General features: G+C 38.1%; 1 protein-coding gene across 17 annotated transcripts in view; it reads left to right on the top strand.

Annotated features, from left to right (window-relative positions):
• Positions 1-17125, top strand: part of CASK (calcium/calmodulin dependent serine protein kinase) — a 412700-nt gene that overhangs the window by 129943 nt on the left and 265632 nt on the right. For all 17 annotated transcript variants that reach the window (XM_055376433.2, XM_055376435.2, XM_004064027.4 and 14 more), the window contains exon 3: positions 5799-5904. In XM_055376433.2, coding sequence (XP_055232408.1) covers positions 5799-5904 — 106 coding nt within the window. The remainder of the gene's footprint in view (positions 1-5798; positions 5905-17125) is intronic.

Below are 17125 nucleotides of genomic sequence, written 5' to 3'. Positions count from 1 at the left end.
ATAGGATTTCCTTCTGTGAAAGTATTTTTTAAAAACACATCTGTTTGAATTTAGATTCTTTTTGGAATGACTGACATTATAAATATCTGTAAGAATTACAGAACTCACAATCAGGAGAGGGTAAGAATTAAAGCAAGTCAACTTATCTAGAGTGGCACCATTCCAATTTGGTAGACACTAGCCACATGCAGTTATTGAGCACTTAAAATGTGGCCAGACCAAATTGAGATTTGCTATAATTGTAAAAATACATGCTAGATCTCAGAGATATAGTACAAAAGAAGTAACTTATTTTATTAATTTTAGTATGATTATATGTTGAAATAATACTTTGTATACATTGAATTGGATAAAATGTTATTAAAATGAATTTTACCTGTTTTTTTTACTTTTTTAATGTGGCTACTGGAAAATTTAAAATTATATGCATGGCTTACATTATACTTAAATTGGATGGTGTTGATCAAAATCTTTATTGAGCTAGGTGCAGTGGCTCACACCTGTAATCCTAACACTTTGGAAGTCCAAGGCAGGAAGATTGATTGAGGCCAGGAATTCGAGATCAACCCGGGCAACATAGCGAGACTCTGTCTCTATAAACTATTTAAAAATTAGCTGGGTGTGGTGGCACGTGCCTGTAGCCCAGCTGCTCAGGAGGCTGAGGTGGGAGCATCCCTTGAGCCCAGGAGTTCAAGGTTACAGTGAGCTATGATCACACCACTGCACTCCAGCCTGAGCAACAGAATGAGACCCTAGCTCAAAAAAAAAAAAAAAAAAAATCCTTATTGAATGCTCTCGAGCAAACAAAATCTTAAATTTAGATCTTTTAAGTTCAGATACAGATAGAATGAAAAGTTCTCCTAGTTCTTCAAGAAAAATAGTAGTAAAATAATACTTTACAGGAAAATCATTTTTAAAACAGACCACTTGAACCAGCTTCCCTAACTTTCCCTTACTTCACCAGTCTGATAGGCAGACCCTGGTGGGATACTTGCTTTACTATTGTTGGAGAGCCCAAACTTTTTAGGAAAATAATAGTCATTCTAATGCCATATGGCAGGTTGATTTCATTTAAGTTTCTAATTTGGGTTAGAAAATTAAATATTGCTACCTATATTACTAGTTCCCCTTTTAAAGGGAAATAAATTGATAAAATAAATATAGGCACATAGTTAAATATAAGGACACTAAACACAGAAATAGATTAGTTTAAAATATTTTTAAAATTTCCTGAGAAATTGCAAAAAAGAAAGTACAACTTAGCCATAAAAAGGAACAAAATAATGCCATTCACAGCAAGCTGGATGGAGTTGGAGACCATTATTCTTTTTTTTTTTTTTTAATCTGAGATGGAGTCTCCCTTTGTTGCCCTGGCTGGAATGCAGTGGCGTGATCTCGGCTCACTGCAACCTCCGCCTCCCAGGTTCAAGCAATTCTCCTGTCTCAGCCTCCCGAGTAGCTGGGACTACAGGTGCACGTCACTACACCCGGCTAATTTTTGTATTTTTAGTAGAGACGGGGTTTCACCATATTGGTCAGGCTGGTCTCGAACTCCTAACCTCAGGTGATCCACCTGCCTCAGCCTCCCAAAGTGCTGGGATTACAGGTGTGAGCCACTGCACTCAGCTGGAGACCATTATTCTAAGTGCAGTAACTCAGGAATGGAAAAACCAAACATTGTATGTTCTCACTAGCATGTCAGAGCTGAGCTATGGGGACGCAAAGGCATAAGAATGACACAATGGACTTTGGGGAAGGGTGGGAGGGGAGGTGAGGGATAAAGACTACACATTGGGTACAGTGTACACTGCTTGGGTGACGGGTGCACCAGAATCTCAGAAATCACCACTAAAGAACTTTTCCATGTAACTAAACACCACCCGTTCCACAAAAGCTATTGAAATTAAAAGAAAAAATGTACTCATTTAAAAAAAAGAAAGTACAAAGGAGAGTGAAGAGAGGTACCAGTTACTAGTCTGTAAACAAAACAATACTTCAAAATAGAGATGGTAACCCTGGGTCATGTCATTCACAGGTACATTTTGTGCTAACATATGTAAGCAGTCAGATAATCACCACTTTAAATCATATTTTCATCACCTGCTTTCAAATTCCTTCCTACTTTGCCTCTAGAGTTGATTTGTAGGCAAATAGTGTTTTTAGTTTGCTATATCAGCGTGGACTTAATAGCACTTAATACATATATCTTTAATTCACATTCATATTTAGAAACAAACATTTTGAGTTTAATATTCGTGGAATCTGTAGTTGGAATGGATATATTTGTGTTTTTAATTGTGCTATTTGAGCTATTTAATTTATACTTGAATTCAGGAAAACATGACCACAATTTTTCTAGATCATTGCCCTTATCATTTGAAATATATTTTTATGTTGCTAGTTTCATACTAGCAAATCAAGTCAAATCAGTGTTCTGACTTTAGTTCTGAAATGTCAGATCCGGTGACATTTAAATTGCTTTGAAGGCTGGCCCCCCAGCAATTCTGCCTTTATTTTGAGAGTGGGTAGGTGATAAGAGACTAGACCAAGGACTTGTTCAGCCACTTACCAGATCAAAATGTGAGGCTCAAATGGAGCCAAATGTGTGGCAGAAATGGAGCATCCATTTCTGCTTACAAACTTTCAGTATAACCAATGTATCACATAGCAAATGGTGAATGTGGAGATAAAAATACAATTTAGACTGGGCACAGTGGCTCATGCCTGTAATCCCAGCACTTTGAGAGGCTGAGGAGGGTGGATCACTTGAGGTCAGGAGTTCAAGACCAGCCTGGCCAACACGGTAAAACCCCATCTCCAGGTGCTAAAGTTGAACGAGCTGATGGATATGAACCACCAGGCCAAGAATCTGTTTAAAGTTCAGACTTAAAATAGTGGCAAATAAAAAGTCCTCATTTGTGATGGTTTGCTTCTGAAAGAAAAAAAAAAGTCTCTACTAAAAATGCAAAAAGTTAGCCAGGCATGGTGGTGCACACCTGTAATCCCAGCTATTCAGGAGGCTGACGCAGGAGAATCTCTTGAACCTGGGAGGTGGAGGCTACAGTGAGCCATGATCACGCCACTGCACTCCAACCTGGGCAACAGAGCAAGACTCTGTCTCAAAAAAGGAAAAATACAATTTAGTTACATGAAAGAGGCAAAATAGAAAATAAACTGAAAATAAAGAGAAAATATCAGTTTTAATTGTGGCAAACACCAAATCTGTTTACTTCATGACTCCTATGTCATAGGATAGAGTTAAAATCAGGCTTTTGATTAGAATAGAGAGGAATGGAAAGAGAAAAACTTAAGTTGAAAACAGAAGATATGAAAGGGTGAGTTCTAATAAAAATGGGAAGCTAGAGATAAACATAAAAATGAGTAATAAAAATTTTAAGCTTTTCCTAGAATTAGAAGGCAGAACACTCCTGGAGAGGAAAAATCTGTGCAGGCATGTGATTGATGTTGTCTGGCTCAGCCTGGCCCTCCAGCACACTTGTTAAAAGCTTTCCTCATGGTTATGACTTCCCAGCACAAACCCCACAGCTGCTTCACATCCTCCCCTCCTGCGGGGCCTTCCTAACTACTTTTGGAGATGGAGGCATCTTTCCTGTGCCTCTGATCTCTTCCTTTGCAGTAAACACTGAGCCCCCAGCCCCGCCATGCTGGGCTCCACACATCCAGCTTCTCATTAGAATCTTAACACTGCCCTTTCCAACTGATTTGGTAGACTCTGCAGGTACCACATCACTTGTCACTGCCCCATTTCATTGACTGTAAGAAAGTCATTTGTAGAAGTTAGCAGTCAGCTTGCAGATGGTAGGACAAAGGCAGGACCAGCACCATATTTTCCGACTCCAGATCCTGTAGGCTTTTCCTCACTGCCACTTACGAACACACAGAGTGCTTCCTTTAAAAAAACAAACAAGTAAAACCTTCTCTTGACCCCGCTATTTCTTTCCTACTGCCAGATTCTTCTAATATGATCGTGTTCAAACCCAGCATGGCATTATTGGAAGGACTGCTGACTTTGGAATTGGGCAGGCCAGGGTTCAAAACCTACCCTCATGATAGCTGTGTGATCTTGAACACGTTTCTAAGCCTCAGTTTATCCATCTGTAAAATACCTACCTCACAGTGTGGTTGGGACATCAAGTGACAGTGACGATATTAAGTACTTAGCCCAATGAGAGGCGTGATAATTTTAATTGATTATTACATAGTTGTCTCTGGCATACTGACCTCAACCCTGACTCCTCCCTAAAAGTTGATCTTGCTCAGGATTCTCATTACCTTTTCTGGCTGAATCTTGTGGTCTTTTCTCAGCTTTCAGCCTTCTCCAGCTACTTACAACTTAATTTCCTCTGTTCTCTTGATTTTCTTAATATTATTGATTCTTCCTTTCCTTGTGGCTTTTTTGTCAAATTTTCTGACTTCTTTTTCTCATTCTACCCTTATGTAAGTCAATCTTCTAAGGTTCCATCTACGATCATTGCTCTGTTGACAAGACTAAGTTGAATTAATAAATCAGAAAGGAGATAATATTATCTATTTTGCTTTCTGCAGTACATCCTTAGCCTTGGTTCTTCCTTACCTGTCTCCCTTCTACTTTCTAATATAAAAATGTCACATTGGATTTTAGTCATCAGCAAACGGGTAAAGCCCCAGTGCTATTAGCACTGGATGGCTTTCATTATTCTATTCCATGTAGACATGGCAAGCGATTTCCATGCCCAAACTGTTTTGTATGATGATGATGATGATGATGATGATGATGATGATGATGATATTAACAACTTTGTTTTCCAAATAGTATTATAGAGTTTACACAGTAGTCTTACATACATTATTTGGATTTGTTCTTCAAAGTAATATTGTGAGGTAGGTAGAGTTTGGAATTATCCAACACTTTTTTTTTTTTTTTTGTGACAGAGTTTCACTCTTGTTGCCCAGGCTGAAGTGCAATGACGCGATCCTGGCTCACTGCAACTTCTGCCTCCCGAGTTCAAGTGATTCTCCTGCCTCAGCCTCCCGAGTAGCAGGGATTACAGGTGCCCGCCACCATGCCCAGCTAATTTTTTACATTTTTAGTAGAGATGGGATTTCGCCATGTTGGCCAGGCTTGTCTCAAACTCCTGACCTGAAGTGATCCACCTGTCTCGGCCTCCCAAAGTGCTGGGATTACAGGTGCGAGCCACCACGCCTGGCCCCAGCACATTTTATAAATGATATTTTAAAAATTCTGACTTTGACTCTAGGAGTAGTGCCTTTTCTGTTTAAACCATACTATTTTTTGTTCCCTATTCCGTATAACTTCCCTGATAGGTCTATAAACGCTAGATTTTAGGCTAAAGAATAGACAACATATGTTTATTTTATTTAGGGAAAACTAAGAAAAAGAGGTAAAAATCAAAACAGTAAATTGAGTTATTAGTTTATTAGCAGATCAAGGAAGAGTTACAAATTTGGAGGCTAAGATTTTATTAGAAGAGTTGGGGAAAGTATTTGTGTTTTTTTTTTTTTTTTTTTTGCTTTTGGGGAAAGTATTAAGACATGTGAACTTTTTTTTATTAAAAGCTCACTCTATACTGTATATAGATTTAAGCTTGCAAAAAATATGAAAAGCTATAGTCAAAGATTTTAAAGGGTAAAAAGTTAAGCTAAGTTTAAATGGGGGATTTCATCTCTCTAGTTAGAGAAGTATCCATGTTACCATAGATCACATCCATTCATTCATCATTCACTCTAATTGTCTTTTGTTCCTACCTAATGAAGTATGCTGTATGTTTGTTTTACAGATCTAAAGCGGGAAGCCAGTATCTGTCATATGCTGAAACATCCACACATTGTAGAGTTATTGGAGACATATAGCTCAGATGGAATGCTTTACATGGTTTTCGAATTGTGAGTGTGTATTTTAATTCTTAAAGGGTAAAACTTTAAGCAATGTTGGTGTTGGATAATGCTAACACTTTTCTCTTGAAATTTAGCAGTAGTTGTGAACTTATCTGTTCAGAAAGACCTAAAGTCACAAGAAAAAAGGATTATGTCATCATAAGGTTTACAGTGGCAAAGGAAGCAAAAGCTGGGCATATTCAGTTACTCTTCATGCTTTCAGCATGCTTCAGAGAAGAGACTCCAAAAGGAAATTGAGTTCAGAGGAATAGGAGGACCCCAAAATATAAACTTCTGACCAGTAGAAGTCTTAGTGAAGAAGAGTAGGATGAAAGTGGAGGCATCCATGTAGCAAGACTCTTGGCAACTAAAAACAAGTAACGACAGACTTAGTTCCTCTTTTGATATAATCACCATGTGGCATATAAGGGCAATTTTATAGATCACAGTGTATCTTGATTTCAATAAGTCACTTGATATGTCTGTCGTAGACTTTTTGTTGGTAAGATGGAGAATTGTGAGCTAAGGATAGTACAACTGGGTCATCCAGCTCTGGTCGGATGATTGTGTCCAAAGAGATTATATAAAGCTTTATAGGACAGCATCCTACAGGGTTTTATCTTTGATCCTATTCTGTTCAAAATTGTAATCAGGCCGGGAGTGGTGACTCATGCCTGTAATCTCAGTGCTTTGAGAGTCTGAAGCAGGGAGGATTGATTGAGGCCAGGAGTTCGAGACCAGCCTGGGAAACATACCAAAACCTATCTCTATTTTTTTCTAAAAAAAAAAAAAAGGTTGTAATCAGTGACTTTGATTAGGAAAAAAAACAGAAGATACACTTGCTAAATATTCAAAAGATACCAAGGTCAGAGGTTATATTCGTTACCTATTGCTTCATAACAAAATGCCCCAAAATGTAATGGCTTAAAACAACATACATTTATTATCTCAGTCTCTGTGCATCAGGAATGTGTGTTCCAACTTAGCAGGGTCCTCTGGCTCTGGGTCTCTCACAAGGTGATAATAAAGCTGTTGGCCAGAGCTGAAGTCATTTTGAGGCTCCACTACAATGTGGATCTGCTTCCAAGCTCACTCACATGATTGTTGGCAGTCTTACCTTCCTCACAGGCTACTGGACTGAGAGCCACAATTCCTTAAGAGCTGTTGGCCCAAGCCTCCCTTGGTTCCTTGTCCGTTGGGCCTCTCCATAGAGCAGCTTCCAGCATGGCAGCTGGCTTCATCAGAGCAAGCAAGAGGACAAGTGAGAGTATGAGCAAGACAGAAGTCACAGTCTCGTAACCTAATCTCCAAAATTACACACCATCACTTCTGCAGTTAGAAATGAGTCACTAGATACAGCCTATACACAAGGGGGATGGGATTATACCAGGGCCTGAATATCAGGAGGTGAGGATCACTGGGAGGCATTTCACAAGTTGCCCCCTACAAAGGGCTAGCTAACATATTGGCTGTCTACATCAAAATTCAAAAATATTTTTACAAGTTTGTAGGAAAGGAGCTGAAACAAAGAAGGTGAAATTTAAGACCAGTTGATGTTAACTCCTTCATTCAAATATGAGTTAAGCGCAAGATCAGTGTGAATTTAGTTGTGATTATGTGAAAAAAGATGTAAACATGTTAGTTATTGTTTGCAACAGCTTAAAAAGCACTGAATGGAAGGTTATGCTACATTAATTAGGAGTATATAGTATTCAGAACAAAGTCATACTCCCCCCGTTCACCCTGGACCATTCATAGTAAGCAGGACACTGGAATGTCTGCAGAATAGGATAACCAGAATGGAAAGGAGCCTGAAAATTGTGTCATAGAGACACAGCCTTCAAAATCTTTTCTGGCAAACCTGCTAAAAGAATTTTGAGGCCAGGTGTGGTGGCTCATGCCTATAATCCCAGCACCTTGGGAGGCCAAGGCAGGCGGATTGCTTGAGCTCAGGAGTTCAAGACCGGCGTGGGCAACATGGCGAAACCCTGTCTCTACAAAAAATACAAAAACTAGGTGGGCGTGGTGGCACACACCTGTAGTCCCAGTTACTTGGGAGGCTGAGGTTGGAGAATCACCTGAGCCTGGGAAGTCAAGGCTTTAGTGAGCCATGATTGCACCACTGTACTCTAGCCTGGGCAACAGAACAAGACCCTGCCTCAAAAAAAAAAAAAAAAAAAGAATTTTGAAAAACGTATGTACCCCTTCACATATTTTTTAGGTTGATATATAAAAACTTTTATTGTGAGAATATAATTCTCAGTATCTTGAATATTCTTTTAAATATGTTTTGTTTGTTTGTTTTTTTGAACAGAGTCTCACTCTGTCACCCAGGCTGGAGTGCAGTGGCGTAATCTCGGCTCACTGCAACCTCCGCCTCCTGGGTTCAAGCAATTCTCCTGCCTCAGCCTCCCGAATAGCTGGGACTACAGGCATGTGCCACCATGCCCGGCTAATTTTTGTATTATTTAGTAGAGATAGGTTTCACCAAGTTAGCCAGGCTGGTCTCGAACAGCTGACCTTGTGATCTGCCCACCTCAGCCTCCCAAAGTGCTGGGATTACAGGCATGAGCCACCACGCCCAGCCTTAAATATATTTTCTACACAACTGTAGAATTGCCTGTTTATCTCATTCACTGTATGGAAAATGTCTGCTATGTGACCTACATGGCAATGCTAGTCCTTATTGTCAAATCACTCAGCCAAATCAGACTCATTTTCTGTCAGGGAAAAAAAAAAATCAGACTTCATTTTTCAAACAAAATTAAAGTGTTAAATGGACATCCCTGTGACACTCATCTTAGTATTGATTTTGAATTCTTAAACAGCTTACCATGAATATATTGCCTGGATAAAGTAAGGTGGAACCTCCCTTTTTTTCTCAAACTCTCTTTGTTTTGCTTTCAAAGGTCTCTCCCTCCCTCAGGGGCTGTGCATTTCCCAGCCATCTCTTTGAAGTTAGGCTTTTTGGGTTGGAGGAGTAGTTTGCCTTTTGGATGGGTAACTGGAGATGTGGAGATGGGTGATTGTAGATGTGGAGATGTAAAAGAAAAACCAGCAGACCACAGACTTGTTTACAAACAGACAAAATTATGGAAAATGAAGATATAGAAATTGATTGCCTTAAAAATATCCTAGTTCATGTGTCTCCTGGAAGGACTTTGGGTATTCCCAGAGATACCCAAATCCTAGGTTGAAGACCACTGGCCTAGAAGAGCTGTTGAAAAGACTGGGAGGCTTTGGTTATCCACGAATGTATTCGTTTCATTATTCTGCTAGAAGAGTCCCCAAAGCAGAAGCCCATAGATAGAACATAATCAATGTCCACAGTTATTTGAAAGATTGTCATATATAAGACTATATGCTTATTCAGTGTGGCATCAGAGGCTGTAACTAGAATCAACAAGTGGCAGACGTCACCTCTAACTAAAGAAGACCTTTTTGATGATTAAACTTACTCCATGAATGAAGCAGCCTGTCTCACAGACTATGTAGTTTCTCACTAGAAGCACTCAAGTTGAAGCTGGATCCTTCCAAGGGGCCTGAAGATAAGGTTTTAATTTTGGACTAGAGATGGCCTCTAACATCCCTTCTAATTTTAAGATATTGTAATTCTTTTTTTTTTTTTTTTTTTTGAGACAGAGTCTTGCTCTGTTGTCCAGGCTGGCGTGCAGCGGCGCGATCTTGGCTCACTGCAACCTCCGTCTCCCAGGTTCAAGCGATTCTCCTCCCTCAGCCTCCCAGGCACATGTCACCACGCCTGGCTAATTTTTGTATTTTTAGTAGAGACAGGGTTTCACCATGTTGGCCAGGCTGGTCTCGAACTCCTGACCTCAGGTGATCTGCTTGCCTCGGCCTCCCAAAGTGCTGGGATTACAGGCTTGAGCCACTGTGCCCGGCCAAGATATTATAATTCTTTTAAAATTACTTATCTGGTTTAATTTTATTCTTTATTCAAGAAATATATTTCTGTCTGTATGTTTATTTTCTGAGAAAACTAAAAACAAGTTGGGTTTGTTTTTTGTTGTTGTTGTTTTTGTTTTTAACAGTCTCACTCTGTCGCCCAGGCTGGAGTGCAGTGGCGCCATCTTGGCTCACTTCAGCCTCCACCTCCTGGGTTCAAGCGATTCTTTGCCTCAGCTTCCCATGTAGCTGGGACTACAGGCGCATGCCACCATGCCTGGCTAATTTTTGTATTTTTTGAAGAGACGGTGTTTCATCATGTTGGCCAGGCTGGTCTCACACCCCTGGCCTCAAGTGATCAACCCTCCTCAGCCTCCCAAAGTTCTGGAATTACAGGTGTGAGCCACCACGCCCAGCCTCCTAAAAAGCAAGTTTTACATACTATATAAAGTAATGATCACAGAAAGCAAATTTTAAAAATTCACCTAAATTTCACCATGTATGCTAATTGTATCAAAGGGGACTTAGTGACAGTGTAGTAGAGAAAAAAGGATCTTTGGTTTCATAAAACCTGGGTTAACATCCCAGCTCTGTCACTTTTACTAATTATGTGAGGTTGGCCAAGTTTTATAAGTTCCCTGAGCCTCAGTTTGCTTACCTTCAGAATCTTCCTAAGATTATGAGAACTAGATGAGAAACTGTATGTGACTTCCCTTTGTAAGTGGTGAAGTGCTTTTTAACTATAAAGTATTATTTCCAGTGGCTTTAACAGGATAGTTTTAGTCCCTCATTGTTGAAGTAGTCTGTATGGGATTTTATGTAACTAATTTTGTATGTTGTGATGGAAATAATTCATGGTTGGCTGTATATTGAGATGAGACCTGGTTAAATTGGGTATTTTCCAGTGACCTGATCCCAGTGTTAACCCAAATCACTAGAACATGGCCTTATGTTTTCTTTTCTTTTGTTTTCTTTTTTTTTTTTTAACAGTGTAATTGTGGAAAATTTCAAATGAAAAGAGAGAATAGTATAATAAACCCCAGCATACTGGTCACCAAGCTTCAATAGTTATCAAAACATTTTGCCATTCCTATTCTGTTCCTCCTGATGTCTTTTTCTCCCCTGGAGATTTCTAAAGCACTATAATTTCACCTATAAATACTCTCGTTTGTATTTCTAACAGATAAGGATTTTTTAAATGATCATATTATTATTATACCTAACAAAATCAACAATAATTCCTTAATATCATGTCATGATCAGTTGATACTCAGTTTTCCCTGATTGAACATGAATTTTAACTGACAAATTTCTGAATTTATAATTGTTTTATTAGCTCTAGGGACCTGAAAGTAGATTATAAATTCAGTTAAAATAACTTAGTTATTTCTCAAAAGGGCCAGAAACAAACTAGAAATAGAAAATTGTTCTTTTGTATCGTTTTTTTGTAAATTCACCTCAACAATTGGCCTTGCCCAGTTTTTTGCATCCTCCTTATCTCCTGGGTTTCAAACAAACCAAAAATATCGATTACTCTAAGATTTAAAGTCATGTGGAGCAAAAAACAAAGCCAATGCACTTGTGTATAGTTCCACCTACTGGCTAGGTGAGAGATTGCTTCTATAGCTGCTATGTAGACTAAGCTACTCCAGAATTGCCCTGATGTTTCTGGCAATAGATGTAATTACCCCTGGTATTTAGGGGCTCATTGCTCAGGTTATGGGTTATCTGGATCCTTTTTACAGTTTTTGTAATATGACACCCATACAGTGTAGACAATGAAAGGCAAAAAAATAAAATAAAATTAGGTCAGTTAGTTTTGTTGTTTGTTGGCTACTTAGAAGCAGCATTTATCATTTTGGTGGAGAAAAGGCTAGACAAAACAACATATTTGGATTATGAGTGAGTTTCTTAATATGGTGTCCATATCTGTCTTTGCCACAGACTATGTATAACCAACACTCCTTTTTTTCTTCCTAAACTGAAGTCATAAAATTATATGGCCCGAGAATGTTGTTTATCATGTTAGAAAATCCTTAGAACTAGTTGATGGCTGGGCTCAGTGGCTTACGCCTATAATCCCAGCAGTTTGGGAGGCCAAGGCAGGAGGATCACCCAGGGGTTTGAGACCAGCCTGGGCAATATAGTGAGACCTCATCTCTATGAAAAAATTTTAAAAATTAGCCAAGCATGGTGGCACACACCTGTAGTCCCAGCTACTTGGGAGGCTGAGGTGGGAGAATTACTTGAGCCACAGAGGCAGAAATTGCAGTGAACCAAGATCATGCCACTGTACTCCAGTGTGGGCAACAAAGTGAGACCCTTTCTCAAAAATAATAAGCCGGACTTGGTGGCTTACACCTGTAATCCCAGCAGTTTGGGAGGCTAAGGTAGGCGGATCACTTGAGGTCAGGAGTTTGAGACCAGCCTGGCCAACATGGCAAAACCCCGTCTCTACTAAAAATACAAAAATTAGCCGGGTGTGGTGGCACACACCTGTAATCCCAGCTACTCGGGAGGCTGAGGCAGGAGAATCACTTGAACCCAGAAAGCAGAGGTTGCAGTGAGCCAAGATAGCGCCACTGCACTCCAGCCTGGGTTACAGAGCAAGACTCTGTCTCTAAAAATAAAATAATAATAATAATAATAATAGTTGATATCTACTTAATCACAAATGGTTTATAAGTTTAAAGCATGCTTAAAAACAGAGACTCACAAAACCAGAATTTTAGATATGGAAAAGATTAGATTAGTAAATTTCAAATTTTAGGTTAGAAAATCCGGTATAAAACTTGTTAAACAAGCAGGTACCCAGGTCCCACCTCTAGACATTCACTTTTGCAGATGTGAGTTCTGACCGGGCAGGTCAAGAGATGATTGACCTTTAAAATAGGGGTGATACAACGTAAAGGCTATATCATCATTGTCCCAACACACACAGTAGTTTTGTAGACATCTGCATATATTTGCACATCCATTACTTTGGGATTACACTTAAATTTGAACCTGTCTGTAGCAATTTGCTGAAACATATTTTAAATACAGGTTCAGTTTTGAAGACAGGCTGAGTTGGGTTATCCCCACAAGTTAAATATTTATTTCTAAGTGACACATTTGGGCTTGTCTTTAGTAGTATCTGGTACTTGAGTTAAGCTGTAAATCCTAAATTGGCTGGCCAAGGAATTTTAATTACCTTATTACAGAGCGATTACATATACCACGGGGAGACTTTTACAATAATTAAATATTGATTTAAAACACATCCGACATGATGTGTATCTTTTAAAATAATTTTTTTGTATCTTTTAAATTTTTTATCTTTAATATTTTTATCTTTTATATCTTTAATTTTTTGTATCTTAAAATAATATTAGCAGTTTGTGTTTTTGTAGCTCACAAAGGCGATAAACTGAAAGCTCTTTTTTTATTATTTTTTTTTTTGGTCTAGTATTTATGCCTGGGGAAGGGAGTGTTTGTGAAATTTATTTATACTGATAGAGTGGAACTAATTACTACTTACCAGCAAACTTGCTGCTTAAGGGAAAATATGTTTGTCTCATACCAAGCAATAAATATCTGTACTGTAGCATTTTAATCTATTTGAAGATTTGCTCATATTTTCATAGCTAGTCTTATATAATCTATTTTGATTTTTTCTTTTTATGTGTGATGATATAAATTGCTATTTGTTCTTTCAGCAAAGTAAACATCTCTTTTGACTCACAGTATCAAAATGTTTAGTTGATTTTAGTTTTGCAAACTGTGTGTCAGGGATCCCCAAGACCACCCCCAGGCTTGATGATTCACTAAGAAAACTCAAAGGACTCAGCATATAGTCATATTCACAGCTATGATTTATTATAGCTAAAGGATATAAAGAGAAATCAGCAAAAGGAAAAGATACATTAGCTGAAGTCCAGGGGAAACCAGGCACAAGCTTTCAAGGGTCTCCCCAGCAATGAGTTGTGACAACACATGTGAAATGGTGCCAACCAGGGAAGCTTATTAGAGACTCTGCCCTGGGTTTTTACTGGGGGCTGGTCACATAGGCATCTTCCACTTGGCACTTAACCAAATTCCAGACTCCCAGAAAGAAAGCAGGTGTTCGGCATAAATCACATTGTTAGCACAAACAGTTTAGACACAGTGAGTCAGTCTTTTCAGTTAGGAATGTAGAGGACCGTCCTGAAATCCAGGTTCCCAGATAAACGTCTCAAGGGCCAACCTTAGTAGGCCTTTCAAGCCTTTTACGAGATAGTAGTTTAGGCCTGCTATATTAACTCTTCTGCACAAACTAAAATAGAGATAAATAGAAGAAGGGTTTTAAAAGAGTTGATATAAACTCCTGGATCTGCAAACAAAATATAATTGACTGTAAAGATGATGACAGGGTTTGGAGTTTGGGGTTTTTTTTTTCTTTTTAACTGTAAATACAGTATCATTTTTATATCTGTTAAAAAAAATTTAGGTGGTCAGATTTTTGTATAAAACAAATCCTGGATTGGGATGTTACAGTATAGAACAGATTTTAAACTTTGAATGCTATATGAGAAAATAAACTGTATTCAGATGCTACTGTCTTAGAAATACATTTGAAATTGTCACTCCGATAACTTTTCGTCTATGACAACTAATCTTCAAGCCACTAAAATGATTTTGAATAAATTTGTGTACATATAAAATATGAAGAAAATTCAGTTAATTTTCTGTTATTTAAAAGAAGTATAGTTTGTTCATTTAAAAATAAAAGTTATTGGCCAGGCACGGTGGCTCACACCTGTAATCCCAGCACTTTGGGAGGCCAAGGCGGGTGGATCACTTGAGGTCAGAAGTTTGAGACTAGCCTGGCCAACATGGTGAAACCCCATCACTACTAAAAATACAAAAATTAGCCAGGCATGGTGGTGGGCGCCTGTAATCCTAGCTACTCGGGAGGCTGAGGCAGTAGAATTACTTGAACCTGGGAGGCAGAGGTTGCAGTGAGCCGAGATCGCACCACTGCACTCCAGCCTGGGCGATAGAGCGAGACTCAGTCTTGAAAAAAAAAAAATTCTTAGTGTACAACCTTTGCCATATACATAACTTGTAAAAATTTAGAAATTACCGAAAATTTTGACAAAAAATAATGTCTTAATTTTGTTATAAAAATTGTAACAGAAATAAATGTCATTCACAAACATTTTGGACCATTTCCTTCTATTGGAAGCATTTTGCTATACCATTAAATATTTTTTGGATACAATATTTTAATGACTTCATTAAGACATCTAAATGTGTGCATGTGCCATGTTTAATAAATTCCCTATAGTTCAACATTAACATTGTTTTTCCCTATTAGAAATAATTTATAATTAATATCTTGTATATAATTACTTGTTCACGCCCCTTGATTGCTTTGTTTCCTCAGAATACATTTCTGAAAGTAGAATAACTGGGTAAAAGAGTATATGAATACATACAAATACATACATCATACTTAGATTTAACCTTTTTCTCAGTACAATGCCTCACATTTTGAAAAATACATTCACATAAATATACAACTTAAAGAATTATTGTAGAAGTGAACAACCATGTAACTATAACCCAAGTCAAGAAATTTTAAAACTGCCAGTACCTCAACAGCCCCCGAATTCCCCTTTCTCATGATAATCCCCTTCTTCTCTCAGAAATAACTAATCTGGACTTCACTTCTGTGCTTTTATATCCCTAGCATCAAAATAGGAATTCTCAGAATTCTCAAATAATAAAGTTCACTGTCATCTGCTAAAATCTATTTTTTTTTTTTATTTGAGACGATGTCTCGCTCTGTCGCCCAGGCTGGAGTGCAATGCTGTATCAGCTCACTGCAACCTCCGCCCCCTGGATTCAAGCAATTCTCGTGCCTCAGCCTCCCGAGTAGCTGGGACTACAGGCATGCACCACCACGCCCGGCTGATTTTTGTGTTTTTAGTAGAGACAGGGTTTCACCATGTTGGCTAGGCTGGTCTCAAACTCCTGACCTCAAGTGATCTGCCCGCCTCCGCCTCCTAAAGTGCTGGGATTACAGGCATGAGCCACCACGCCTGGCCTAAAATCTTTATTTGAATGGAATCCTACAGTATATACTCTATTTTTGGTCTCTGAGATTCATCTGGTTGCTTTGTGCAGCTGTTCCTTTATTTTATTGCTATGTAGTATTGCAGTGAACAAACTCGCACTATTTATTCATTTTAATGCTAATGAGTATTTGGGTAATTCCCAGATTTCACTATTTTGTAGAGCAGATGCTTCCACGTTGTTCTTCAGCCATGTTTTAAGGGATGTACTTGTCTGCATTTCTCATATACATTTTAGAATGAGGTTGTCAATTTCCACCAAAACAAAAAAACTATTGAGATTTTTGTCTTGAATTACTATATCAAATCTTGATAGCAATTTGAGAATAATTGACATGTTTACAGTGTTGAATCATCCAATTCGTGAACATAGTGTCTATCTTCCCATTTATTTAGCTCTTTGATTTCTTGCAATAAAGTTTTATATGTTCTTCTGTAGAGGTTGTGTACATCTGTATTAGATTTATGTATTGTCAGATTTATTCTTAGGTATTTTGTTTTTAGGGTAAGTCAGTTTCTCTCATTCTCCCTTCTCTTTCCCTTTCCTTGTACTAACTTTGTGTTCCTGTTCATCAGGCTTCATTAATTCCAACAATTAATCTGTAGACTCATTTGGATTTTCTCCATACATAATCATATCATCTGTGTATAAGGAGGATTTGATTTGCCCTTTCCAATTTTTTTTACATCTTTTCTTGCCTTTATTACAATGGATAAAACATTCAGGGCAGTGGTGGTGGCAGTTATCTCTGCTTATTTCTGATCTTAGAGTTTGCTAAGCATGAATGGATCATGAATTTTATCAAATGTCTTTTTTCTGCATATGCAGTCATGCATCCTATAATGATATTTCAGTCAACAACAGACTGCATATACATGGGTGCTCTCATAAGAGTATAATGGAGCTGAAAAATTCCTATTGACTAGTGGTATCATAGCTGTCATAACATTATAGCTCAACACATCACTCACATGTTTGTGGTGATGCTGCTATAAACAAGCCTGTGCTAGCAGTCATATAAAAGTATAACACATACAATTATATACAGCACACAATACTTAATAATGATAATAAATAACTATGTTACTAGTTTATATATTTACTATACTTTTTTTGTTGTTTTGTTTTTATTTTAATTTTATTTATTATTATTATACTTTGTTTTAGGGTACATGTGCACAATGTGCAGGTTAGTTACATATGTATACATGTGCCATGCTGGTGCACT

The sequence above is a fragment of the Gorilla gorilla genome, chromosome X, assembly GCF_029281585.2.
Source record: "Gorilla gorilla gorilla isolate KB3781 chromosome X, NHGRI_mGorGor1-v2.1_pri, whole genome shotgun sequence".
NCBI lineage: Eukaryota > Metazoa > Chordata > Mammalia > Primates > Hominidae > Gorilla > Gorilla gorilla.
This window is presented reverse-complemented; position numbering and strand designations above follow the sequence as displayed.